Source organism: Sphaeramia orbicularis, chromosome 20 (assembly GCF_902148855.1).
Source record: "Sphaeramia orbicularis chromosome 20, fSphaOr1.1, whole genome shotgun sequence".
In the NCBI taxonomy this organism is placed as follows: domain Eukaryota; kingdom Metazoa; phylum Chordata; class Actinopteri; order Kurtiformes; family Apogonidae; genus Sphaeramia; species Sphaeramia orbicularis.
Window position 1 is genome coordinate 42,519,053 of NC_043976.1, and position 27,118 is coordinate 42,546,170.

The following is a 27,118-nucleotide window of genomic DNA, read 5'->3' on the forward strand; positions in this document are numbered from 1 at the left end:
GGGGTCGGAACCCCACGTGGGGTCACCTGAAATTTCTAATAATTGATAAAAAAAATAAAACAAAACTTACTAATAAAAAATATATGGTGAGTTGAGAGAGACAATCACAACACATAAAAGACATGACAAACTGCAGCACTGTGGTTCTGTTTATCTGTCAAATGTTCATTGTGGTCGGTTTCAGATGCTGCAGCTCTTTCATAATTCATAGTTTCAGTTCTTGTTTGTTCAGTATTAATTGTCAGCCTTGTAAATCCCAGCTGGACTGACTGTACAGATCCTGACCAAGGAAAATAAAATTCTCCCTTTTTGCAGTAATCTACACCTGGATTTACTGCCTCTGTCCATAATAATATACATTATATAGACTAAATGTCATCTACAATTAATGTTTATTTGCAACATAGTATAGAAAACTATTACATAATCAAAAATAAATACATTTTTGCCCCAAAAAAAAGTCTCCGTTTTGAATGTCTGGGGTCACCAGAAATTTGTGATGTTCAAATGGGGTCACGAGCCAAAAAAGGTTGAAAACCACTGGGTTAGTCTTTCCGTGATTATGCATCTGAATCACTCCTCTCATGGTGAAGAACTTCGAAGTGTACTCCATCACAAACAACCCATTTGTTTACATAGCAAAAAGAAACCTAAACTAAACCGTCACTTGGGTTTTTTTGGGATTCCATGCAGCCACAGTAGCAAGAAGCAATTGAAGCCGTTTCCGTGTTTGTTGCCGCTACGGTGGCTATGTAAACAAATGGATTGTTTGGACCGGTCTGGGTTTGTCGGTTCCAGGAGAATGGTACTGAACCGACTGCATTATGCCAAGTGTAAAGTTTGGTCTGGGGATGTTTTCCAGGGGTTGGGCTTGGACCTGTAGTTCCAGTCAAAGGAACTCTTAATGCTTCAGAAGAACAAGACATTTTGGACAGTTTTTGGTCCAACTCTGTGGGAACAGTTTGGGGATGACCCCACTAGTGAACAAAGCAACGTCCATAAAGACACGGATGAGTGAGTTTGTTGTGGAGGAACTGGTCTGGCCTGCACAGAGTCCGGACCTCAACCTGACAGAACACCTTTGGATGAATTAGAGTAGAGACTGTGATCCAGACCTTCTCATTCAACATCAGAACCTGACCTCACAAATGCACTTAGAGAGGAATGGTCAGAAATTCCCATAAACACACTCCTAAACCTGGTGGAAAGCCTTCACGGAAGAGTTGAAGACGTTATAGCTGCAAAGGGTGGAACCACTCCATATGTTCTTAAAGTTTGTGTGTGTGTGTGTGTGTGTGTGTGTGTGTGTGTGTAAAGGCAGATGTCCCAATACTTTCGGCAGTATGGTGTAACCACCAACAAATGGAGTTAACTGTTGTTCATCTAATCCCATGTATCCTGTGACAGAATTTTGATGTCTATATTTTTTTATCAGAATTATTTTGAAATCACAGAGCTCTATTTTCACTTTTTCAACACTTGTTAAATAAATGAGTTTTTCAGAACTTAGGTTGTTGTCATTTTATTCACAGCAGATGAATGCACTGGACTGTAAGGACTGTCTGAAGTCTTATCAGTGGGATGTATCTCCAACATCATCTTACATCAGTGTGGACCTAAACATGTTTCAGTTAAAGCTGAATCTTTGATCTCTGATGTAGCGTCTGTTATTTTATTTCCAGCTGAACATGATGAACAAAACAGAAATTAAATACCCCAAAAATTGCATCTGATTTTAAAACATCTTGAAAAACTGCTTCCATTCTCAAAATGTGTTGCCTGCTCTTACCACATCACATCTGGTCTGGAAGTTAAAACATGCAAAAATTACTTTGTTTCTTTAGAATTTGTGAAACACCAAGACATAAAACACTTGTGGTAAATTTGAATTAAATCATTTAAATACAGGTGCACCGATTTGCTCATATTTTCTAAAATGTAAGTTTTTTTTCTTTGCAAGCTTGTGATTTTTCCTGACTTTTGACCTGACCTGTAGTCACTTACATATTCACATATGTTTATCTTGTACATTTACTAACCTGTGTGTTTGGTCTTATTTCACTCTTTTCCCTTTTGTCCCTCTGTTCCCCGCCCCAGATGTTTTCAACTCTTCTTCTTCTGCCACGTTTTTGCTCCTTTCCAAAGGGAAGGCGGGCATAGGGAAGCTGAGCCGTTAGCCGATTGGTCGCAATTCAAAAGAGCCCGCCCATAGTCCCGCCTACCAGTTTCTTCCGGAGCAGTGATTGGTCAGACGTACGGCCACTCGCGGTTACCATGGTCTTCGGCTTTGCTCGTATCCAAGTGAGGACGTGATTTGAGTGAGCTTCATGAATGAAAGCAGCGGCGCCGAGACGCTGTTTTAACGTCGACTCACGGCGAATTTACGCAAAAACCAGCACGGAATAACGTTAAAAGCTGCGTTAGTGAAGCTACGGAGTCATGGCGCAGAGAAAAAACAATAAGAGTCACTCTAGAAAAGGTCAGTACTCTGTTCTCCAGAACGGGACGCACCTCCACATCACGTATTTCTGTGACATTCCCTCCAATATGAACTTATCTTGTTCATCTGGAATAATGTCCGTCACATAGAATACCACGCAGAATGTTTTAGGGATAGTTGAAACTCACTCTTTCATTCGGCTGGAATCCAGACTCCATACAAAGTTACTCCAACCCTGTGGAGGTCCGGGGAGCCGAGGTTCCCACGGTCCTCTTCGTCCCGTTGGGCAGTAGCAGCAGCGAAAACCTGCACAAAAAACAGAATTGTATTAAAATAAAAGGAAGTACGCAATTTTAATACGGACCGAATTGAGTAGCAGGACGTATAGTTGTAAGCTTTAGCATTAGATACTGTTGTTCTGCGTAGTTGTGTCTGCAATTGAATGAATAGTGTTAAATTTGACTGTTTTTATACGGAGTCCGGTTGATATTCTCGCGATAATGCGCGTCCCGTTGGGCGGTAGCAGCAGCGAGAACTTGCACAAAAAAACATAAATGTGTTAAATTAAAAGAAATATACGTTTCTAATACACGCCGATTTAAGTAGCGGGTTGTGTCGATATAAGTAGCAGCATTAAATACAGCTTTTCTGGATATTTTTGTTCGTATTGAAATGATAAATATTAAATTATACTCCTTTCATACGGAGGCTGTTAAATATTCTGGAGCTAAACTGTGTAGCTGAATTTGGCTAACAGTGAAAGTACAGTGAGACGTAAACAGTCCAGTTTTACTTGGTTATTTTGTAAATTGTTTTTCAGAGGTATGCTGTATGTAGCTGTTAACTTGTCACACAGAGGTGGCCCTGTAGACGCTAAGCTAACGTAGCTGCAAGCAGGAGATAGCAGCTAACAGTAGCTAACAAGCTATTAACTTTTACAGCTGTTGTAAAGGTGATACTGCTGGATTATGTGTGGTTTAAGACAGACAGACTATAAACCTGCTCTACTCAAATTATCATGTCTTTTTCACCTGATTTTCCCATAGTCACAACTGCATTGTAATTTATTTGCATTATAATATTTGAGTCAAACAGGACAATCACACTACTCACATAAACTAACTAGTGATAGACAAATATTTTATTGTATTTCTGTATTTACATGTAATGCTAACACATGCAGAGCCTTCCCTATCAGTCTAAGTTGTAGGTGCATCCATCACCTAAGCCCAAAATCAATGTGTACAACCTCTAAAGCAGGGCTGTCAGACTCATTTGAGTTCAGGGACCACATTAAACCAAATTTGATCTGAAGTGGGCCAGACCAGTGAAATAATAACATAATAATATATAAATAATGTCAACTCCAAACTTTACTCTTTGTTTTAGAGCAAAAAAAGTAAAATTATGCTATGAAAATGTTTACATCTACTAACTATCATTTAAAACAATGTGAATAACATGAACAAACTGAAATTTCTGTGCAATTTTAACAATATTATGTCTCAGTTTATCATTTACACATGGAAAGTACAACTTACAGATCACAGTGAATCTAAAAATACGCAAAACATTTAATAACAGGCAGAATATTGATAAACTTGCACTTCAGACATTTCAAAATGTTCATAGTTCTACAGGTTATTCATGTTTTTTCTGAAATGATAGTTTGTTTCAATGTAAATACAGTCAAATGACATGAAAATGTTTACATTTGCAAAGACAAAAAATTGGGAGTTGTGAGTGTTTACAAGTTATTATGATAGTATTTTACTGATCTGACCCACTTGAGATGAAGTTGGTTTGTATGTGGAAGCTGAACTAAAATGATTAATATCTTCAGTGTTCATCCCACGGGCCAGACTCGACCCTTTGGAGTCAGGGGCCAGAATTGGTATATTTGATTTGAGATAGATAGATAGATAGATAGATAGATAGATAGATAGATAGATAGATAGATAGATAGATAGATAGATAGATAGATAGACAGATAGATAGAGCTTAACATTTTTTGTACTCATATACAACTAAAAGTGGCCAGAAATTATGCTAAATTGTGTAGTTTTATTGATAAATGTATAACATCGTTTAATCCTGTATATTCACCATATCCACATCTGCAATACTTTTAAAAAGTATGAACATACTAGAGCTACATTTTTATAATTACATTTATATTTATACCTTTTTTTTTTATCTTATGTGCTGCATGTCGTTTTTGTCTATTTTACTGTTGGCTGCAGATACAAAAACTGTACATGTGACAAACTATCTTATCTTATCTTATCTTATCTTATCTTATCTTATCTTATCTTATCTTATCTTATCTTATCTAACCATACATCTGAGTCTACCATAAACATAAGGAAAATACTGGAGCCCAAACAGCAATTTGAAAACTGAGGGCAAACTCTGACATGTGACACTCATCATGTGTCACGATTCTTCTACATCATTCTAGTCAGAGCATGCATGTTTGGCATATTTGGGAATGTGAAAATCAATTTACCCACTAAGACGTAAAACAGCTGTAAAAAACAAAACAAAACAGTATTGTGCGTGTTGTGTTTGATAACCTTCTACTAAAACCTGTAGTTGATGTGAAAAATTTGAGCAAAATGTCAAGTGAACGCAGCGAGACAGAAAACTGAGAAAAAGGACCAGTTTAAGAAAAAAGGAGCATCTACATGATTGATCAGTAAATTAAATACAACAAAATACACAATTTACACTGCATAATAAAAAATACAAAGGATAATATTATGATAAAATGGTGATAAATATGTACATATGCTAATATTGTATTTTTCTCTTGCTTTATTAACACACATATATTCTATTTATATTATTTATTACTTTTATCTCTTCACACTTTCCTTTTTTTTTCATTTTCAAGAGTGTTTTTGTATACAACTGAGCTATTTTGGATCAATAACATTTGCCTGAGTCTAAATCACTTATAAAACGCTAGTTAATCATTTGGGATCGGCCACAAAAGTAACGCTGGTTCTTTATGGGTTAATTTTTTTTTTTTCCATAACCTTTATATAAGCGACATCAAATGACAAGGAAACTTATGTACTATAATAAACAATATTTACATTAAGTCATCATAATGTGGGGAAGGGGGGGGGGGGGTTGGGGGTTAGGATATATGGCATGTAATGTACAAAAGAAACAAAATATAGGACTGACCACGTCGTATAAATCAGTGTCCTGTGTGTGGTGAAGTGTGTATGATGTGTATGTGGTGAAAAAAAAAACAGGGATATGACCAAAGATTATCATTAAGTTTAAGTAGGAAAACTGAAACTAAGTGAGAAGTTCTCCAAAGTGAAGTTCCTCTGACATTTTCATCCTCAAATGTACTCAGTGTAAACCTTAAACTCTCTGTTTTACAACCCAATAATTGGTTAGAGGAAACAAATATTTGATCAAACCAAAATAGAAAGAGTTTTGAAAAATGGCAGTGTCATAGATGGACAACAAAAATAAATATCAAATTAAACTTTTTTTATTTTAATTATCAATATCATTTTTTTTTTTTTCTCCACAATATTTACAACATACAAATAATATTAACATTATATTCAAATGTATTTTGCATAGATATATGCCTTTATTAATTTTAAACACTGTGTGTTTAGAATATGACATCAATAATATATTATTTAAATATCAATGTATTTGGAATAATTGTAGTTTATCAGTTTATAAAATGAACCCGAAATGACGGCACAAAACTGTGTCACTTTACAAACATTCACACTCAGAAAACCCCTCACATTTTTTTTCCCAATTTTTTTTTCTCATTTCAAAATGCATAAGTAATTACCTACCCAAAAATATAAGTTTGGTGTAGATTATTGTTATTTAATTTTTTTGACCAGATGTTAACCTTCCCTTGACTTCACCCTTTTTCTTTTTGTATGGTTTGTCATTCGTTGCTCTTTTCTATTGTTCGTGTTCATAAAATCTGAAAAAAACAATTAAAAAGATTATTTAAAAAACAAACAAACACTCTCTAGATTCCAGCTCTTACTGGGTTTGTGGAAGGTTTAGGCTTGAACTGATAGAATCAGATTCTGGACATAAATGTGTAAAACCTGAGCAGATACAGACTTGGCAGGTCTTCAGGACACGGCGTCCTGTCCCTTTAAAGAGACAGGAGGACATTCAGCAGCGTGTGCATGTGAACAAACAGTGTCAAGGTTATTGAGTGGACCGTTGTGTCCTCTCTGGCATCCCACACACACTGGGTTTGTCTAATATTAGTGTGGATCAGGTCGACTTTCAGCCGCTCACACGTTCTCCTGCTTCACTGCGGTTCTTCGGTTCGGACCAGCTCTTATTATCAGGGGGTTTTTTGTACATTTTCAGAGGTTATTTTTACTTCCTTGTTGGTTCATGACATGATCTAGTTTTGGTGATTTTATTTTTCTGTTTTCTTTTTCTTCTGTTTGGATTTGGAACAGTTGGGTGGTTTTTTATACTTTCAGGCGTTACTTTGTCATCACTCATTGGTTTATTGTGTCTGATTTTTTTTATTTTTTAATCTTTTTTCTTCTTGTTTTTCTTCACTTTCCTCTTTTCCTTGCTTTTCTTTGTTCTTTTTCCTCTGTTCTTTTTCTGTTCTTTTTTTTATCATTTCTCTTTTTTCTCATTCTTAATTTTCTTCTCCTTTCTCTTCATCTCCTCCTCCTCCTTCTTCTTCTTCTTCTTCTTCTTTTGTTTTTAAAGCTGTATTGTTGCGGTATTTCGGCGGCGGTGTCGTTTACATCCTGCTGTGTGGCTGTGGTTTGGGTTTTTGTCTTCTGGTTCTGGTTCAGCCGGTATCTGAGACCTGAGGCGGTCCATGCAGCACTACCGCCACTATGGCACCTCCTCGTCTTCCTCCTCTGCTCCTGTAGAGGAGATCCACACCGAGGCGGCGGAGGAGGAGGAAGAGGTGTATACTGAAGAAGAGGAGGGGCTGGAGGCAGGTAGGACCGGTGTACTGTGGAGGTCTGACCCGGTTTTGTCGGGTGTGGTTCTCACATGGCCTGGTTTGGCTCGGATAGGAGGTGTTCAAGAGGAGGAGGAAGTCCAACCTGTGGAGGCAGACGTGCAGCCTGTTGTCATGGATACAGGTAGGATGGGGGATGCAGTGCGAAACCAGAACCGGGATGTTTGTGGTTTTCATTGGCCTGGTTCGGCTTGGTTTTACCTGGTTTAGCGTGTGTTGTGATTGAATTAAGACCAGAGCTGAGTCTGGGATTAAATCACACATGAGAAGCAGTTCTTCTATGGCATGGCATGGTTTGGTTTGAGTATACAAGGTTTTCTTTGTGTTTCAGTTTTGCATTTTTAGTTTTAATTTTATTTTTATTTTGTGGACTTGTATTTGAGTTTGTATTTTGATATGTCTGATTAATTTGCACCATTAGCATGTTTTACAAATGAAATCAGAAATGACATGCATGTGCTTTCATTGTCAGCATTTTAAAGGAAGGAATTGCCATTAAAAAAAAAAAAAAAGTTTTGAGTTTTTTAAATACCGGCCTTAAAAATCCACTTTCTACCTATTCTTGGGGCTGGGGAATATATTGAACTAATTCAAATAATCAGTGTTTTGCTTTCTGAAAACAGTAAAGGTTGTGTCAAATCATAAAGTCGAGATTATTCTCCTGGAAATTTTCCCTGCTCAACAGACATTCTTAATGCATCGTGTCTAACATTGTATTATACATGTGTACCTTTAATCTTATATCACATATAGTTTCAGTAAAGACAGAATATTTTTCTGTCACACTTTGTCTTCAGTTCATGTAGCTGGAAAACAAACGGTTAAATCATGCATAACATTGGGAACAAAAGGAGCTTCAATGTTTTGGCCACGTCGTTCAGTTCTAAACTCTACTATTGGTGTGAGCGGAAGGCACCGATTCATAATATCACATTTGTAAAGTGGAATAAATAACTTTAAGGGAAAACAGTAGCTCAAATATTCCAGCCAGTCATCTAATTTCAGTCATTATTTGAAGTTAATTGACTTGCGTGTACTTTCATTTATTTTACTTTATACTTTGTTGCTTTCGTTCTTGTATAAATACATTTTACTCATTTACTCTGAACATTTACCAACAACTGAAGTAATTCAAGCTGTACATGATTCCAAGTGTTTGGAACAAATGTCACATCAGTCCAATGAAAAGTAGGGATGTCCCAGTCTGATCTAACGAATGGTATGGGCTGCTGATCTGGCATTTTTTAGAGGATCGGATCCGATTTAGTCACAAGTTTCCTAAGGTAGGGAAGTGGGAGACTTAGAGGAGTTAGTAAAGTGTCTAAGTTTCACTTTCACTTTATGGTCTGCACATACTCATTATGAGGTGCATATGTTATGCGTGAGTCAGGGTTCTTTTTTAACCCACGGGGCTCAGCCCAAATGTGATTGACAGTTTGTAAAATAATAGAATAATAACCTATAAAATAATGACATAAAAAATCATAAATCAAAATTTCAATGTAAAAATTTGGTATTGGATCGGTATTGGCAAAACTAATCCTAAAAAAAAATCAGATCGGAAGCGGATGAAAAGTAATCGGTTATTGAAGTTGTTTCTGCTGTTGTTTCTGTCTTTTCCCATGATGCACTTCAGCGGTGACCATCCCCTCCCAGTGTTTCGGACTCCTCTCCTTTTGAAACAGTGCTCATTGTTTTGTAATGTTCCTTTTTGGACCGGTCTATTTCCAGTTAATTAAGACTGATGGAGGTTTGACAGTGGGAGTCGTTTCAGTCGTTAATAACTGAGGACTCACAGCTGTTGGCATCGCTCTGTTCCTCCTTCTCTCTCTCTTTCTCTCTCTCTCTCTCTCTCTCTCTCTCTCTGTCTTTGTCTCTCTCTCTCTGTCTCTGTCTCTCTCTCTCCGTTGGGGTCATGTTGACTCGAGGTCTCTCGCTCTATTTCTGGGTCGGCCTGACATTTGCAGTGGCAGCCATATTGATCCATTGCCTCCTTAGGGGTTTAATCTCTTCTTCTTCTTTGAATGTATGAATGTTTTATTTCCGACTTTATAAAAAGCATAACACAACCACCAACAAAAGCAAATTTACAACATAAGAACTAAAAAACAAATGTATAACCTACTATTATACAAAAGAAATCCTGAATACAATTTTATTGTTATTTACACATCGAAAAGGAACGGGAAGAAGTAAGAAGAAGTAAACAATCTATTTACTAGATTTACTCCACCCCTTTATATATGAATATATGTATACATGTATGTATATGTAACTGTAGTCACTTTTCCATTGGACATCTGCGCAAAACTTTACCGATATTTACTAAATGTCAAAAAACAGGAGTGCATAATGTCGGTTTTTCCATTAAATCACAAATACGATGATTTGTTTATTTATTATTGCGAGATGACACAAAAAAACTTTAAATCAAAAAATGAGAGTTTTGGCGAAATTGTCGTTTTTCCATAAGGTAAATTTATATGCGCAAGTTATACTTGCACAATTTGAGGGTCAATGAAAAAGCGACTAATATATAAGTAATAAGTATGTACAAGTAATTCTAATAATAATTGTGATAAAAATAACAGACCGATCTCATGAAATCGCCTTGTATGTCACACCAGTTCTTATGGCATTTGCCGTGCTATTCGTACGCATTTTCATCCTTTTGCGTGTTATTCAACGCCATTTGATCGAGTGTTAATGTATACCAAGATCTCCGGTTTACATATCCGTAACCGCTAACCCTAAACCTAACCCTAACCCCAAACTGTAACCGTAACCACTAACTGTGTGGTATTTTACGCGACGTGAGCATACACACGGAAAGCTTATAACGCGTACAGATAACATGCCAATTAGGGCTGGGCAATATGGAAAAAAATCATAACGCGATCATTTTTTTCATATCAAACCACATCGATATGTATCACGATATAAATCAAATCACTGTTTTTTGTCAAGATTAAATTTTCCACTTCTCATAAGTTAGTTGTGAAGACATCAGAGGGAGAGAGAAATAAATAAACACATATGTCATGGTCCTTATGGAGAAGTCCCTCCCTCTGCTCTTAGAATTACCCCCCCCCCCCCCTGCTGTTATGTATTATTCCCCCCTGTTTTATCCCCATACCCCAGGCATGTCCAAAGTCCGGCCCGGGGGCCAATCACGGCCCGCGGTCAGATTTTATACGGCCCACAGCTTCGGTTTTATAATGTATTATTTATGGCCCGCTTGGACTGTTGAACCGAGTACATGAATCATAAAAGGTTCAAAATGCAGTTTCTTCTTTCACCTCATGGTGGCAGCACCACTCTAACTCTATCTGGCTCTATGACTTTACCGTGAACCATTTTCGCTAATTTCTAACCATGGCGCCTGTAAATAAAAAAAACGGAAGTTGACAGTGAGGGCCGCTGCTTCCAGGAGAGATGGGAATTACAAATTTTTTTCACTGAAAATCGAGGCGATTGTGTTTGCCTAATTTGTCAAGAGACTGTTGTGTTGTTTAAGGAATTCAATGTAAAGACACACTAGCAGACAAAACATGCTAACACATACGACAAGCTAGCAGGGAGTGAGCGTTCTGAAAAAGTGAAGCAAATTCAAGCTGCTTTAAACTCACAACAGTGACTCTTCATGTGAACCTGAGTTCAGTGAATTCACCACCAGGGCAGGCTACCAAGTTGCCAGATTAGTTGCCTCTAACTGCTGGTGTTATGTACTTGTAGATGTGACACAAATATTACTTTCTGAATGATTTTGTGAAAGACAAGAGTAAGAGTCATATGTTTTCATCTTAAACATTAACAGACTTTACATTACTGAGTAATATATGAGTAATGATTACTCATATAAGTCATGTTTAAAATGAATGTGGGGTTAAGATTTTTATCAACTTCTTGGACGTTTAAGATACTTCACACAGTTTGTTCTATGTTATCTGACTCCAGATGTGAAAGGAAGGCAGAATTTTTTTTTTTTTTTTAATTTGTTCACACCTGAGTGGCTTAGATTTGGTTACATTGCCATTTTAAAAAAATGATATTGTGACAATGAAAATAAAGTTGTTTTTAAAATTATCGCTTTTATATGTAATTTTTACTGTTTAAAAAACATCCGAAGGGACCACTGGCCCCTGTCAATCTCCACATTATCAGATATGGCCCTCTTTAAAAAAAGTTTGGACACCCCTGCCATACCCCATCTGTCAATCTGTGCGTACCTCCGCGCCATAACAGGCGTAAACCGAAAGTGAAAAAACATGCTTTGAACGTCTGACGCTCGGCCTCTGTTGTACACCGGAACCCAAACGATTCACACCCTACTTTTCAGGAACCCTTGTCGCCTGAGTTTTCAGTCGTATTTTCTTCCGAGGGAACACTCATTACCTCCTGCTGCAGTCCAAACATTAGCGTGTGCACTGCGTCTGCTCTTAAACCTGTGCTGTGGGCGTCAACCTAACTTGAAGTGGCTCTAGTGTGATTGGTTCGGCGTGGCGCTACTTAATTATGATTGGCTGTTCTTATGTCTGTCAAAACATGGACGAATGAATTCTGTCGAAATTGTATCGAGCATGTTTCAGCTTTGTAATGAGGAAAAGTTATTTCGCGATATATATCATTTTATCACCCAGCCCTAACGCCAATTAAAAGCGGCATGTTATCTGTGCGCAATTCATGATATCACATTGAAAATAAGCAATAACAAAAATAAACTGACAACGATGAAAAACATTGTTCAGTGTAAACTCCACATTCCTGCTGTCGGAGCGTTTGCTGTATCTGAGCCTCATTTGGTCATGTGTCTGATTCTGCTGGTTGGACCTGGAGTCGTGTGTCTGTTATAATGTTTTCTGTCTGTGTTTGATGCTCAGAGGTGAAGACGCCACCTGTGGAAAGTAAGAACGGAAAGAAGACCGAGGGAGGAGGAGCAGGAGGAGGTGCTGGAGGGGGGCCTAAATACTCCGTGTTCACCTGGGTGGTTGTCCTGGGTCTGCTGGGCGTCTGGAGCTCCATGGCCGTGGTCTACTTCGACATCGTGGACTACGACAGCGTCATCGGTGAGGGCCAGCATCATCCTGGTTCTGCGTCCTTTAGTCCTTCAGTCGGCCCTTGTACCTTCAGCTTCAGAACATAAACTTTCAGATGGATTTAGGGTTTGAAGGTTTGGCAGTAATATTAGAAATTAGAAAATACATGATGTAGACTGAAAAATGCAAAATACAGAGGATAATATTAGAAAATAAGGGTGATAAATCCCTATGTGAAGATTAACCTATTACAGTTCCAAAAAATGGGGGATGTGTAAGCATATATTTTATTCACAACAGCACAGAAAACATGTTTAAACTGAGAAAACTGACCATTTTAAGAAACACAAATAGGATAAAATATGCAAAATATTTAATAATAATAATAATAATAATAATAATAATAATAATAATAATAATAATAATAATAATAATGGATTAGATTTATATAGCGCTTTCTTGGTCACTCAAAGCGCTTTACATTATTGACCCATTATTCATTCGCTCACACGTTCACACTCCGGTGGTTTAAGAATAAAATGAGCAAAATACTCAAGAAATAAGGAAAAATTAGCCCAAAATTCTTGAAATATGACAAAAAATCTGAATCAGAATCTCTTTATTGTCATTGTACCAACTACACTGAAATTGAGGTAGAGCTCTCCAGTTCAGTGCGACGGATTTAAAAGACAAACAACAAAAAATCGGACTTTCTGCAACGATAACTTAAAAAGTAGTGAACCAATCAAAATGCAATTTCAGGGCATGAAACTATAACTTGTTACCTCCATCTTGCAGAAAACCCCATTGGATTTGCTTCAGTGTTCACAGAGAAATGTAGATCTGCATAAAGCATGTCAGAAGCCCCTTCCCTCCAAGTTTTGTAAGGAGACGCGTTGTCCGTTGTGTTCACGCCGTACAAATACGAAGTTGTTCATTGTGTTCTTGCACAAAAATATCTCTTTTGAAAAAGTTACTGCTTGTTTCTTTTCATTTTCAACTGACAAAATGAATGCATGAATGAATTACATCAAAAAGGAAGCATGTTTCTGAGTTTTGCAAACGTTGGTTTGGTAATTGACAGATCAACACATCTTTCAATAACAAAACCTCACACGAGTACACACCATTGATATAATGTTATGCACAGAATTTGAATTCATTTGTTCGTTGCCCTGTCAGTTGTAAGCAAAGTCTTTTCATTCATACGGACGCCAAGAGCATCCAAGTGCCAAACTTGGAAGAAACGAACCCATGACATGCTTTACACAGATCCACATTTCTCCACTGAACCAAATCAAATGGGGTTTTCTGCAAGATGTAGGTAACAAGTTATAGTTTCATACCCTGAAATAGCATTTAGAGTGTTAAATTATTTAAAACGTTATCAGTGCAGAAAGTCTGATTGTAATGTTTTTTGGGACATATGGTATATTAGAAAAGAAACACCTGAGTTCAATGTGTCCCAATATTTATGTCCATATAGTTTAGAAATATCAGTATTTCCTTAGTTTAATGTTTAATATTAGATTTTTCATCTCAGTCCAATGTGATTAAAGTAGATGGTTAGTTGTGGTAGAAAATGATTATTTACATTCAGAGCAGGAAAAATATTTTAGAAATTTAGAGGAAGAACATTTAAAATCATAGTCACGGATGAAAACAAATCAAAACAAAATCAATGTTAAAACCATCTGTGAGTCATTTTGGAAACAAAGATAATAATTTAAACCAAACTAACCAATGTAATGGTATTTACCCCATAATATAAAACTATATTCTGACATTAGTCATTATTGTTTTGTATCCCGGACCCCTGTTAGAAAAGAAACAGCTGAATTCAATGTGTCCACATACTTTTGTCCACATACTGTGTCTCCTCTGTATTGATAGTGTTGTCACGTTTCCAGGAAGTAGATTCATATCTCACACTGGTTTGGCTTCAAACAGGAACCTGCTGTGGTCGTCGCATGGTTTTGACCGTCGCACTTGGCTTTCACATCAGACTTACCGCTCAGATGCATGAACATAAAACAGGAAGTAAACGACAAATAAACATGTGATCTGCAGTTTGATCCGACATTTGACCTACAGACATGTTTCTGTCAGCGACTGCTGTTCAAAGAAGATAAAAAAGAAAAGAATATAGTATAACAGTAATAACTATAGGCACATTAGAGGTACTAGTAGTAATAAATGATCAAATTAGTAATAATAGAAGTGATATATAAGAAATAAGTTATATAAGGTGGTAGTAGTAGTAGTAGTAATCGTAGTAATAATAATAATAATGATAATAACAACAACTATAGGCACATTAGAAGTACAAGTAGTGATAATAAAATTAGTAATAATAGAAGTGATATATAAGTAATAAGTAATATAAGGTAGTAGTTATAGTAGTAATAATTATCATTATTATTATTATTATTATTATTATTATTATTATGCAAATAAGTGCTTCCAGGTACAACAAACTCCGCCCCTTGCACATACTGTATCTTATTTTGTCATCGATCCATCTGATGTCATCATGTCAGTGTGTGCTGATGTCATCATATCAGCTGCCTCTATATATGTGGGAAGTTTGAAGTAAATTGAAACAAAATTGATATTTTTATAGACATTTGACATTACGCCCATTATAAGTAAATGGGGAAAAAAATGTAATAATTCTTAAAAAATTGAAACTTTGAGCTATTTTTCCCAACATTTAATCAGACCTATTCGGGGTCACTGGTAATCTATAAACCCAATCTGGTATGAATTCAACCAATAGTTTTGCTGCTGAAGTGTTAACAAACAAGCAAACAAACCAAACCAAAAACAATACCCCTTGCCTCCTCTTCGGGGTGGGGGTGGGGTGATAATAATAATAATGATAATAATAATAATAGTTAAACATTGCACAACAGATTTATTACAAGCAACAAAATGTGACCAAAGCCGATCATGATACTGTTAAACTATGATGTTGTTGATGTGAATCTGACATGAATGCTCAGCGTCAGCTTTAGCTCCCCCACAGTAAAAGCCTTTCAGCAGCACAGGCTGTGAAATGTGCATGTTCGGTAATTCTGTTTGTTAATAAATGTGCGTTTTTCTCTGCTGATTTCTCTCTGCTGCAGCCAGAGCCAAGGAGTTCCGTCTGAACTTTTCAGACGTTTTACAAGGTACCGTTTCCAGAGTTAAACCTCCATCAGTGCATGTGACGGCCAACGTTCTCACTGGGATTCCTCAAAAAAAAAAAAAAAAGTAAATAAAAGAAATTAACCATATAGGGTTTAGGTTGGATGAATGTGCAGATTATTTACACAAACCCAAATATCTGCCAAAACAAATGATGAAAAATATATTAATCTGCACATTTTACTGAAAAATCACTGAAAGCATTCATCCATTAGGTTGTAGATTATTATTGTCATTAATATATTTAATTGTTGCAGTTTTTGTGTCTGAGAAAAGAGGCCAAAATAATCCAATGGCTCTACAGATTATGTTGCACCTTTTCTGGCACTTTTATCTTTTGTTAGATTTGACCATACCTTATTCTTGTTTTAACATCTTTTAATCTGATTATAAGTCTTTAAATTGAATTTTACCACATTTTAGTTGGTTTTTACCCTATTTTAATCTGGTTTTACCATCTTTTAGTTGGGTTTTACCATATTTCAATCAGGTTTTACCATCTTTTAGCTGGATTTCACAATTTGTTACTCTGGTTTTACCACTTTTTAGTTGAGTTTTATCATATTTTACTCCAGTTTAACCATCATTTAAGTGGTTTTACCATATTTTACTCTTGTTTTGCCATCTTTTATCCTGGTTTTATCATCTTTTAGTTGGATTTTACCATATTTTACAGCACTTATACCATCTTTTAATCTGGTTTTACCATATTTGCACTGGATTATACCATCTTTTAGTCGGGTTTTTACTATATTTTATGTGTTTTTGCCATCTTTTAGTTTGGTTTGTCAAAGGAATATGCATTTCGTTAAAGTTAGAGACTTATCGGCCACATATAAACACACACAATTATTCACTCATCTCTGTTTACCTTCACCTCATTAACTTTTACCATTTATACAGACAGACTTTGACTCTTCTACCAAGTCCAAACATATATTTAAGTCCTTATTTCTGAATTTGCTTAATTTCCATTCAGGTCATTTGTATATTATTAGACCCTTTTGCTCCCATAGCTCCACCCCTTTTTTCCCCAAACATGCGGCAAGATTGATATCTTGACAGACTCCACTAAATAAACTCAATAAATAAACCATGCTTTATATGTAAAATGTGAGGTTTTAATGATATCGTCATGTCCACCTTAAACCCGGTCAACAGAGACTGACTCCGCCCTCCTCTTCCTCATCCAGGTAAACTGATGGCCTACGACACCGACGGTGATGGAGACTTCGACGTGGAAGACGCCAAAGTTCTGCTCGGCAAGTCCACTTCGTAAAAAACACTTGTGTTTTTGTGACGTTGGGTTGATGTGGTTTACAGTGGTGTGTCAGTGTTTAACAGTGACCGGAACTAAACCAATTAAACCAACTCGTTCAACTGCAGCACATGACGCTCGAATATACGTATGACCAAAGGGAAAACCGGATCTGGAAAACGTTCAATGGAAATGCAGTTTTTACCATCTTTTAACCTGGTTTGACCGTCTTCTAATTGGATTTTACCATATTTTATTCTGGTTTTAAGATCTTTTAGTTGGATTTTATTGTCTTTTAATTGAATTTTACCATATTTTAGTCATTTTACCATCTTTTAATCTGATTTTACCACCTTTTTATTTGAGTTTTATCATATTTTAATCTGGTTTTAAGATCTTTTAGTTAAGTTTGACCATATTTTAATCTGTTTTTTCCACCTTTCCGTAGGGTTTTATCATCTTTTACTCAGCTCTTATCTTTTAGTGGGGTTTTACCATATTTTACTCTTGTTTTACCATCTTTTAACCCAGTTTTATCGTCTTTTAGTTAAATTTAACCTTATTTTACACCATGTTTAGCATCTTTTAATCAGATTTTACCATATTTCAATCTGGTTTTACCATATTTGCACTGGATTATACCATCTTTTAGTCGGGTTTTTACTATATTTTACTTGGATTTGCCATCTTTTAGTTTGGTTTGTCAAAGTAATATCCATTTTGTTAAAGTTAGAGACTTACTGGCCACATATAAACACACACAATTAGTCAGTCATCTCTGTTTACATTTACCTCAGTAACTTTTACCATTTATACCGACAGACTTTGACACTTCTACCAAGTCTAAACATGTTTTTGAGTCCTTATTTCAGAATTTTCTTCATTTTCATTCAGGTCCTTTTTTTATTATTACGCCCTTTTGCTCCCATAGCTCTGCCCCTTTTTCCCCCCAAAGTTTTATCTAGCTTGAGATCTTGAAAGACTCCACTAAATAAACAACAATGAACACAATAAGTATGAAATCACAAAATCAGAGACTATAGGTGTGTTTTGTCTTGTTGCATCTTTTCTCATTTAAAGCCCTAAATAACTTGGACACTAAAGTCAGACTTTAAAATGGAAAAAATAATTTGACATTTTTCTCGATGCTTATCGTTATTGACTGATACGAGCTTTTCTCCATCCATATCTCCAGCCTTCCTCTCCATATTTATTCATTTTACTCAGTTCATGGATGCGGCGTCTATTATATTAGAAAACTCAGGTATTAAACATTTTCTTATTGATACCTTGCTTGTCCAATTAGCATCTTTCATTAGTTTAGATACATAAAACATTTTTCGTTTGGCCTGACGAGACCGAGACAGGAAGTGAAGGCTTATTTGTTGCCTGTTGTCATCTGCCACTTCTTGAACTCACTATCTTTCTCTTTTTCCTGCATCTTCACCCCTAATTTTTTGGCCATGTTTCGTTACCATTTCCTCCTCTTTCCCTTTTCCTTACCCGTTTTAGTCCACATTACCTCCCTCCGTCTTGCCTCCTTTTCCCTTTCATCTCCTCCTCCCTCCCTTTTTCTCCCTCTCTCTCTTTCGTCAGGCTTGACCAAAGATGGCGGCAGTAGCGCGAACGCCGAGTCGCTCGAGGAGGTTCTTAATATTTTAGCTGAGGAGGGCTCTGATTGGATCTATGGCTTCTTCACCTTCCTCTATGATGTAGTGTCCTTGCCTGTAGAGCGGGCGGAGGAGGAGGAGGCAAAGGAGGGGGCGGAGGAGGGGGCGGAGATGCAGGAGGAAGGCGGGGCCACCTCCTCCGGTGACGTGGAAGTCAAAGAGCTCGTACTGGAGCTGCAGAACCAATAGCAGAGCAGCACGCAGAGCCACAGCCAATAGAAAGGCTCCCTGGTCCCGGCCAATGAGGACCAAGCTGGGGTGTAGCCCCGCCCAGCTGCAGGAGGACCACAAGATGAAGGTGGTGATGGACGGACTGGTTTCCAAGGCAATGCCAAATGGGACTGAATGTCCTTAAATGGAAACGTGTAAATACATCCTCAACACTGAGTCGATTAATCAATCAGTCATCGACCAGTAATTAATCATCAGCTGTTTTGATAATTTGTCATTTTTTTAGTTAAAATATTTTGATTCCAGACGTCAAATTCCAGCCACAGCGCCGTGACACTGACCGGTGAAGTGGAAATGATTTAGATTAGATTATTATTTAGAGCACAGCGCCCCCTATCGTCAGGACGTCAGGCAGTGAGTAAACATTAACAGCACATGTTTTGTAAAATCTCTCGACATTTGTTTTTCGTATCCACGCATGAACTGCGTTTTTATGTCACTGAAAAAGACAGTTAAGATGTTTTAAAAGTCATCTGATGTGGTTACATTTGAACAAGTGCATGAATATTATTGTTTTGTGTAATGAAGCTGCACCTGGAACAGTCTGTGTATGACCTGCAGTAAACCGAGGTCAGCATCCACACATACCAGCACTGTGGTGAAGTCTGTAGAATATTAAAGCAGACTGTCATCATAATTTTTTCTCCAATGTGTCCAACCCCAGTGCTAGCCTAATTATCACTAATCCGTTAGTCTTTCCGTGTTTGCGCATCTCAGTCACTTCCCTCACGGTGAACAACTTCATACAGGGGTTGGACAAAATACTGGAAACACCTTCACCTCAAGATGATAATGCCCCAATCCATACAGCTAGAATTGTTAAAGAATGGCATGAGGAACATTTGAATGAAGTTGAGCATCTCGTATGGCCGGCACAGTCCCCAGACCTCAACATTATTGAGCATTTATGGTCAGTTTTAGAGATTCAAGTAAGACGTCGATTTCCACCGCCATCGTCTCTAAAAGAGTTGGAGGGTATTCTAACTGAAGAATGGCTGAAAATTCCTTCGGAAACAATTCACAAGTTGTATGAATCAATACCTCGGAGAATTGAGGCTGTAATTCCTGCAAAAGGCGGACCTACACCATATTAAATTATATTTTGTTGATTTTTTAAGGTGTTTCCATTATTTTGTCCAACCCCTGTAGATGACTCCATCATAAACGCAGTCCACTTGTTTACATAACAAACCAAAACGTCACTCAGACTTTGTTGAAAATTTTGTCGCAAAGTGCACTGTGGGAATGGGAATTCCACGCAGCAGCACATTTTCGCTGTGTCTTGGTGAAGCTGAACCCAAATGTCACCTTTACCTCCATCCACCGACTAGACTCAGTCTGTAAACCAACGCTGGTGGACTGGAGAAGTTTACGTTGTTGTGATCTGACTCGTTTTCTTACTGAATCTGTGAGAAACTGCTTTCACTTGATCGCTGCGTGGGATTCCCGTTCCCACAATGCACTTCACATCAAGATTTCCGAAAGGCCCAAGTGACGTTTCAGTTTGTTATATAAACAAGCGGACTGTGTTTATGATGGACTGTGTTGTAGATTAATTAGAGGTCTGGGTGCATCGTCCTGCCTGTAGGGGGCGCTAAGACATCTGTGTTGGTTTAAACACAGTGGAATGAGTATCTACAGAATATTTTCCATCACAAGAACTTCAACTTTACTCTGGATTCTGAAACACCTTGGTGTGTTTCTACCGAAATTACCCAACAAAAAACTTTCCCTCGACCCCAAACCTATTTGTGTTTGTCACTATTTACGGCGTCATTGTGCTTTTTTGGCCTTAAGGTTCTTCTTACCGCCACCTACTGGACTGGAGGTGTAGTGCATGGGTTTTTGTACCACTCCCCCATTCATCATCAGCCTGATTTACAATGTGTCAGAAACACAAACCACACAAATTACCTGGAATTCTTATACCCAGGTAAATAAAATCATGGAAATAAAAGTTCCTGGATAAAGGGGCTACTGTACTGGAGGAAGTGTTCACCGGCTAACAGCAGCAACACGCTGATCTCTACTGTTGATATCAACATTAGCTCTGAAATGATACGTTTATATTTAAATCTTCTTGTGCACATTTAGATCTGTGAATTTCACTCAGAGGTAACGCATTAAAATCATCACTTAATGGTCTGGTAACGCATTATACCATTTTTCAGTCATTGTCATAAAACTATGAGCAATGGAATCAAAATATTCATTGAAATTGAAATCAATAGTTGCGATCCTACATGTACAGTTTAACCCGACCTCCTACTGCAGTTTATTATGTATTCATTGGTTATTTGTTGTTTTATTTGTCTGTGTGGCCTGTTTTAGCTCATTACAGTGGTGTATTATTCAATAAGTTTTATATGAATTTATTACCTTTCTGATTATCATCTTACACCATCGTAGTGAACTTGTAACTACTTGATTTATGTTTATTACACTTAAGGTTCATTTTAGTCATTTTCTCTCCTTTTGTTGTTATCATCAAATCCTCTTTACAGATAAAGGACCAGTAGGGAATTCATCCGAAAACAGTGTCTGCATCTGTGAGGTGATTTATTTTACTGCCGTAGACTTCTTTTTGATGTAGCTTTTTAACTCACTAAATCTACTTTTTCATGTCATGTATATAATTGTTTCTTTACATTTCACTGAGACGTGTTTGAGAAGAGGCCAAATAAACTGAAACCATGAAAAGTGGATTCTAGAGGATTCTGAAGGTGTGTTTCCAACCAGCTGTTTTCATGTCACTTTTCATTTTGGCTGTAAAAAGTGGAAACGCCAATAAAATCATGAAAGAAATTAATTCATTCAATACATTGAGATTTGGAGCTCGATGGGACTTAATTTCAGAGCTTTTACACTTTTTATGGAGTTAAAACCTTAAAGCAGGACCAGGGTTACAACAGTGTCCGACAATATTGATGTGTTGAAAGTTGAAGAGCGAAACCAGTTGCTTATTTATGGTTCTAATTAATGAACTATTCATAAAAGATGTCAAATGGAAATGATGTAAAAGATGCTATAGACAATAATGTTGCAGAAGATGCAACAAGACTCTAATGGGCCTAGAGAAGAAAAAAAATGTCGCAAATTAATAGACGCATGGCGAAATTGTCAGAAATGGCGCAACAAGAGAAAAATGCTACAAAAGAAGCAACAAGACAAAAATATTGCAAAAGATGCAATAAGGTGGAAAGATATAAATGATACAACACGACAAAAATGTTGCAAAAAACTCAACTGGACACAAATGTCACTAAGGATGCGACAAGATAAAAAGTGTTGCAAATGACACAAAAAAGAAATTGATGCAAAGGACATAAAAAGATGAAACCGACACAAGACACGACAAAACCTGGCACAAAAGACGCAACAAGTTGAAAACGACACAAGACAAACATGTCACAAAAGATGCAACAACACAAATGCCATAAAAGGTGCAACAAAACAAAAATGTCGCAAAAAAGATGCACAACTAAAGTATTGCAAATGACGCAATAAAGTGGAAAGACAAATGGTACGAGACAAAAAAGTTGCAAAAAACTCAACTCGACAAAAATGTCGCTAAGGATGCAACAAGATAAAAATGTTGCAAATGACACAAAAAGAAACTGATGCAAAAGACATAAAAAGATTAAAACAACACATGACAAAACATGACACAAAAGATGCAATATGTTGAAAATGACACAAAAAAAATCGCAAAAGTTGCAAAACACAAGTGTTCCAAATGACGCACTAAGGTGGAAAGACATGAATGATACAATGCGACAAAAATGTCGCAAATGACACAAAAAGAAAATGATGCAAGAGACATAAGATGAAAACGACACAAGACAAAACATGATGCAAAAGATGCAATATGTTGAAAATGACACAAGACAAAAATGTCACAAAAAGTCCAACAAGACGAAAATGACACGACAAAAATGTTGCAAAAGATACATCAAGACAAAAATGTCACAGTGCAAAATGAAAATGACACAAAAGATGCAACGAGATGCAAAGCCATAACATGTCAAAAACGTTGCAATGGACATAATAAGATGAAAATGTTACAAAAGATGCAAAATGGTGAAAATGTTGACACAAAAATACAAAAAGTAAAACTAACGTTTGTTCTCGATCAAAAGACAAACATGTTTATCATAATGTGAATTATTATCGTGATCCTTATGACTCAGTCGGACTGATCAGAGTTTTTGGACATGTCGCTGATGTGGCCTCGGTTTAATGGCGTCCCCTTAATGGCGTGTTGATGTGTGTGTCGTCATGGCTTCCCTCTGGTTTGGTCTGATGGTTTGAGCTGTCACTGACTTCTGAAAGAAAAGACACTAGAGGCTTCTGGGTAATCAAACCTCCCACTGGGTTGAAATCTGATGCTGGTTTGTCTGAATCATTTTACTCATAACTCATCCTAACTGACTAATGTCCTCAGGCCCCGCCCCCTCCCACCACCGCCAGGAAGGGGCGGGGCCTCCATGTCAGCTGCAGTTTTCCCAGTTTGGTGTTCTGTGTCGAACTCTCTGTAAAGCTTTGTTTCCTCTGTGTCAGATGAGAATGCAGCATCCAAGGACGCAACAAAAAACAGGAGTAAAGGTAGAAACACCTGTCTGCGTGTGATACAGCATGGGTCATGTGACACCTGCAGTGCACTCTGGGATTGCCTTGTGTGAATATGTACTGTTGAGAATTACTTTTTATTTAACATTATGAAAAAGTAGAACTGCAGATTACCATTTCAAATGATCATACAGTATATTCTAACAAGAGATGCATATTGTGGCATTTTTCAGTTTCTAACTTTGTAACGTTAATATATGCAGGGTTCCCACAGATTAAAAAAGCTAGAAAAGTCATAAAATTTGGTAAAATTGCCTGAAATAAATTGGAATTTTAACCCATAAAGACCCAAACAGCCAATGGTGACCAGAACCAGAACTGCGAACATAATTACATGTATGTTGGCAGTTATGAAATGGTTGTCGATCAGGGGTGATAAACATACGGCCCGTGGGCCAAAACCAGCCCTCTAAAGGGTCCGATCTGGACCATGGGTTGAATTTATGAAGTGTAAAAAAAAAAAATTATCCTGATGATATTAACAATCAGAGGTGTTCAGGGGCCACATTCAGCCCAGTTTGATCTCCAACGGGCTGAACCAGTAATGTAATATTATTAAAACTGTTGAACAATGACGAGAAATTTTTGTCTTTGTTTTAGTGTTTACATTTGCAAACTATCCTTTCACAAAAAATGCAAATAACCTATGAACAACCTGAAACTTCTGAAGAAAAATAAGGGCAGTTTTAACAGTATTCTGCCTGATTAGTAAATGTTTTGGGTATTTGTAGATCTATTGTGATCTACAGAAGAGGATTAGGGCCACTGGAGGGGGGAAAAAAGTTCCAATATTATTACTTATTGTTATAATTATTATTATGAAAAAAAAAATTATGAGAAAAATAATAATATGAAAAAAATGTTGGACCTTATTTTTTAAATTTTTTCCCAGTGGCCCCAGTCATCTTCCGTAGTGATCTGTAAGTTGTAATGTATATGAGTAAATGATAACCTGAGACATAATAATGTTCTTAAGAAATTTCTGGTTGTTCAGGTTATTCACTTTTTTTGGAGGGGGTAGCTCATAATTATAAACATGTTTGTAATGTACATTTACTTTTTGTACTTAAAACAAGGAGAAATATTAAGAGTTTATCATTTATATATCATTTATTATGCTATTTTTGGGGGTTTTTTTTTTTTAGTCCAACCCACTTGAGATCAAAATGGGCTGAAAATTGATATCTGAAAAAAAGTTTGATATCCCTGCAAAAAAAACAAAACAAAATGATATTCATATCTGGCGTTTGGCTCCTATACAGAATATTCTTCGATAGTGTTGACTAGTGTCCTGCATGTGTTGACAGTGGCGCCATCCTTTACTGTTTTGCATCTGATTTGAGTTGCCGTGCATCAGTAGCGAAGAATCCAAGGTTGTTATTTTAACGCGACTTTAACTCCGAACCTCAGAGCTTCCAGTTCGAGGAATCCTGCTTCGCTCGGCTCTCAGAGAGGAGCTGAGGATGATCCACGAGAAGATGGAGGCCAAGAGGATTGCTCGCTTCGCTCTGGCCGAGATCAGGGCCTTCATCGCCCAGGAGGAGGAGCCGAGGGAGGAGGCATGGGAGGTGAAGATGAAGACGCTGAAGGATGCCCAGGAGGGGCTGAAAGAGGAGAGGAGGAGGATGGAGAAGGAAGTGAAAGAAAGGATGGAGAAGGAGGAGAAGGAGAGGAGGGAGAAGGAGGAGAAAGAGAAAAAGGAAAGGATGGAAAAGGAGGAGAAGGAGAGGAAAGAAAGGAGGGAGAAAGACGAGAAGGAGTGGAAGGAAAGGATGGAAAAGGAGGAGAAGGAGAGGAAGGAAAGGAGGGAGAAAGAGGAGAAGGAGAGGAAGGAAAGAATGGAAAAAGAAGAGAAGGAGAGGAAGGAAAGGATGGAGAAAGAAGAGAAGGAGAGGAAGGAAAGGATGGAAAAGGAGGTGAAGGACAGGATGGAAAGGATGGAGAAAGAAGAGAAGGAGAGGATGGAAAAAGAAAGAGTTGCGAGAGAAAAGGCTGAAAAAGAGAGACTGGAGAGAGAACGAATTGCTAAAGAAAAAGAGAGAATTGCTAAAGAAAAGGCTGAAAAAGAACGACTTGAGCAAGAACGAATCGCTAAAGAAAAGGAGAGAATTGAAAAAGAAAGACTGGAGAGGGAACGAATTGCTAAAGAAAAAGAGAGAATCGAAAGGGAAAGACTCGCCAAAGAAAAAGCTGAGAAAGAACGTCTTGAGCGAGAACGAATCGCTAAAGAAAGGGAAAGACTCGCTAAAGAAAAAGCTGAAAAAGAACGACTGGAGAGGGAACGACTCACTAGAGAAAAAGCTGAAAAAGAACGACTTGAGCGAGAACGAATCGCTAAAGAAAGGGAAAGACTCGCTAAAGAAAAAGCTGAAAAAGAGCAACTGGAGAGGGAACGACTCGCTAGAGAAAAAGCCGAAAAAGAACGACTTGAGCGAGAACGAATCGCTAAAGAAAGGGAAAGACTCGCTAAAGAAAAAGCTGAAAAAGAGCGACTGGAGAGGGAACGACTCGCTAGAGAAAAAGCCGAAAAAGAACGACTTGAGCGAGAACGAATCGCTAAAGAAAGGGAAAGACTCGCTAAAGAAAAAGCTGAAAAAGAGCGACTGGATAGGGAACGACTCGCTAAAGAAAAAGCTGAAAAAGAACAACTTGAGCGAGAACGAATCGCTAAAGAAAGGGAAAGACTCGCTAAAGAAAAAGCTGAAAAAGAGCGACTGGAGAGGGAACGACTTGCTAAAGAAAAAGCTGAAAAAGAACGACTTGAGCGAGAACGAATCGCTAAAGAAAGGGAAAGACTCGCTAAAGAAAAAGCTGAAAAAGAGCGAATGGAGAGGGAACGACTCGCTAAAGAAAAAGCTGAAAAAGAACGACTTGAGCGAGAGCGAATCGCTAAAGAAAGGGAAAGACTGGCTAAAGAAAAAGCTGAAAAAGAACGGCTTGAGCAAGAACGAATCGCTAAAGAAAAGGAAAGAATCACTAAAGTAAAAGCTGAAAAAGAGCGACTGGAGAGGGAACGACTTGCCAAAGAGAAACAAGAAAAGGAAAAGCTTACCGAAGAGAAGATGATGAGGGACCGAAACACCGTAAAAGTGGAGGCGAAGTCGTCTGCTGAAGCAACGGTGGTTAGGAAAGAGAAGACGACTGCGAACGGGAAGAAGAAATGACGTCAGCTGACAAATGACGAGTTCTCAAATGGTGCTAAAGATCCACGAAGCCAGACGTGACTTGAAGAGACTCTTAAGGACACTTTTTTTTGGGTTTTTTTTCTGGAATTGTTGTTCCTTCAGACCTTGAAAGTGCACCTTCAGTCCAGATCTGAAGGAGCATTTCCCAAAAATAACAAGAAGAGAAGAACCTAATCCAGATTCCGTGTACTTCATAGAGTGTTGCATCATGGGTTAGTCTTAGTTTTTTGATACCAAAAGACCTAAACTAAGACCAGAATGAGAACCTAAACCACTTCCTAGATACCACTTTATGCTCCTCCCACTTCAGTTTCAAAATGGCAGCCATGTGAAATAACCTTACTAAGGCCACTTCTCAATACGTGGTCTTGTCTGTTCTTCCGTTCTCGTGAAACATCATGAGTCACGGCCCATGTACTGTTCCAATTGTAAGTTCGCATAAACCAATAACGCATGGAATGCCCGGATGTTGTAC

The 27,118-nt window shown here is 37.6% G+C and overlaps 1 protein-coding gene across 4 annotated transcripts in view; it reads left to right on the top strand.

The window, feature by feature from the left end:
• Positions 1 to 2,283: 2,283 nt before the first annotated feature.
• unm_hu7910 (un-named hu7910) overlaps positions 2,284 to 27,118 on the top strand; it is a 50,572-nt gene continuing 25,737 nt past the window's right edge. For 2 of the 4 annotated variants that reach the window (XM_030123688.1, XM_030123689.1), the window contains exons 1-6: positions 6,783 to 6,914; positions 7,181 to 7,422; positions 7,501 to 7,569; positions 12,326 to 12,511; positions 15,610 to 15,654; positions 16,864 to 16,932. In XM_030123688.1, the coding sequence (XP_029979548.1) occupies positions 7,296 to 7,422; positions 7,501 to 7,569; positions 12,326 to 12,511; positions 15,610 to 15,654; positions 16,864 to 16,932 (496 nt within the window). In that variant the 5' untranslated portion in view covers positions 6,783 to 6,914; positions 7,181 to 7,295. Of the gene's footprint in view, positions 2,480 to 6,782; positions 6,915 to 7,180; positions 7,423 to 7,500; positions 7,570 to 12,325; positions 12,512 to 15,609; positions 15,655 to 16,863; positions 16,933 to 27,118 lie in introns of those variants that run through there. The other 2 variants (XM_030123690.1, XM_030123691.1) reach the window with 2 other exon arrangements.